Source organism: Dendroctonus ponderosae, unplaced genomic scaffold (genome assembly GCF_020466585.1).
Source record: "Dendroctonus ponderosae isolate FM_Combo_2020 unplaced genomic scaffold, Dpon_F_20191213v2 Dpon_F_20191213_12, whole genome shotgun sequence".
In the NCBI taxonomy this organism is placed as follows: Eukaryota; Metazoa; Arthropoda; class Insecta; order Coleoptera; family Curculionidae; genus Dendroctonus; species Dendroctonus ponderosae.
Window position 1 is genome coordinate 2,352,676 of NW_026017316.1, and position 2,071 is coordinate 2,354,746.

At 66.7% G+C, this 2,071-nt stretch overlaps 1 protein-coding gene across 1 annotated transcript; it reads right to left on the reverse strand.

Moving 5' to 3' along the window:
- LOC125503064 (protein virilizer-like) lies at nucleotides 1-2,065 on the reverse strand (the record flags this gene model as incomplete). The annotated part of the gene is given in 3 exon segments (XM_048662802.1): nucleotides 1-1,206; nucleotides 1,280-1,858; nucleotides 1,922-2,065. Coding segments are annotated over 2 exon segments (1,755 nt in total), but the record flags the coding sequence as incomplete, so codon positions are not given.
- Between the last annotated feature and the right edge of the window lie 6 nt (nucleotides 2,066-2,071).

Consider the following 2,071-nt stretch of genomic DNA (forward strand, 5'->3'; position numbering starts at 1 on the left):
GGCCGGGAAGCTGTCCAGCAGCGTGTAGGTGCGCAGCAGCACCGGCACCGCCGTCAGGTCCTTGAACTCGGTGCCCCGGCACTGGATCACGTGCGCCAGCATCTCCTGCAGCAGCGCCAGCGCCGGCTCGATCGTGTTGGCCAGCAGCAGGCCCTGGGTGGAGGCGAAGATCGAACTGTGCACGCCCGGCTGCTCGAAGTGGGCGCACAACTTCTGCAGCAGGCGCGTCAGCACGGTGCTGCCGTCCAATGAGAACAGCTCCAAAATCACGTGCTTGTACTTCAGCTCGACGAACTGGGTGAGCGGGTCTTGGGCCCCGCCCACCTGGGGGGCCACGCCCAGGTGGCGGAGGGCGCGCAGCGCCCCCACCACCGGCCCCGGGCTGGCCACCGCCCCGTCCAGGTGCTCCTGCACTTTGCCCAGCAGCGCCGCCACATGGCAGCCGCTCAAGGGGCACCCGTCCAGCAAATAGCTGCGCACTTCCGCGACGCGCCCGCTGGGCTCCGCCACGAGCGCCAGCGCTTCCCGGATGCGCCCAGAGAACCGCTCCAGAAACGGCACGTCGCCCACCAGCACGACGGCCACATGGAGCAAGTCCACGATGTAGGCGGCGCCGGGCGACTCCGCCCCGGGCGCCGTCTTCAGGAACTGCAGCAGGGCGAGCGCGTGGTCGCCCATGGCGACCACCTCGCCGACGCACTGGCGCCCCACGGGCGCAAACGTCAAGCAAAACAGCTGATGAAGATTGTCAACGACGTCACCGGCGTCACAGTCCAGGGCGCTGAGGGCGCGCAGCGCATCCACCAGATGGAGCGCGTGCAGCTTGTAGGCGAGCTGCAGCCCCAGCTGGTGCGACTGCGCCTCCAGCGTTTCGCCGTACTGCAGCTCGTCGTCTTCGGGGCGCAGCAGGCATTTGAGCAGCGCGTTGGCGGTGGGGGCGCGCCTGGACAGGAAGCGCACGCCCTCCACGTCCTCCAGCAGCGTGGCCAGCACGGCGAGAACGGGCGCCTTGATGGCGGGCAGGTTCAGAGTGCTGCGGCCGGCCAGCAGCAGCAGGAGCCCCTCCAGCAGGCCGGCCATCTCGAAGTAGCGCACCGGCATGTTGGGGGGCGTGGCCAGGCGCGGCAGCTCAAACTGCGCGGAGACTGGCAAAAAGCGCCGCGGCTGCTCCATGGCGAACGGCCCCCCGCGACAGTACTGCAACACCTAAAAACCAGTTTTTTAGCCCAATTAATCACTCACTCACTCACTCCTCCAGTGGGTCAAAGACAGCACTCACCTGATTGAGCGCCTGGGCCACCACCAGCAGGGTGGGGGGCGCCAGCGCCCCCTCGCGGCGCAGCTCCTCCAAGTGGGCGCGCAACTCCTGCAGACACTCGTAGAGGTTCAGCTTGCGCAGGATGCATGCGAGCGCGAACGTCTGACGCACCTGCCGCTTGGCGGCCATCGCCCGCATGATGACGCTGTAGCCGCCGGCGGCCAGGAAGCGCGCCACTGCATCGCGATGCAGCAGGTAGGCGTCGAGCGCCTGCAGCACCAGCAGCTGGATGCTGAGCGCCATGAAATCCTGCGCGTACAGGCTGAGCAGGGCGTCGTGCAGACTGAACTCGATGCGCCACAAGTGGCGCACGAACGGCTCACTGGCGCCCACCAGGGCGGCGAGGCGCACGCCGCCCTTGATGTGTCTGATCTTGTAGGCGGGCTGCTCCTGCTGATTGGCCATGCCGAAGTCCAGGCCGATCGCCAGCCAATCGGCGACGCTTTCGACGACAAAAGCCGCCTGCGCGCCCACCTCCTCCGACTGGGGGGCGTGCTCGTGCACGCCCATTATTTCATCCAGCAGGCCTGCGTCCCCGATCTGCGCGGGAGCAATTCAGAGGGTTATTAGCGTTAGCACAGTCCTACTCAATCAAAGACTTACGATTTCGGGCAGTTTCTCGCACAGATGCACAAACTCCTCCTTGATCGCTGTGTTGTGCAGCTGGAAGCTGCCCAGGCGGAAGCGCCGGATGCTGGACTTGAAGTAGTCGTCGGCGATGGCGATGGAGGAGCGCAGCTCCTCGTCGACGCG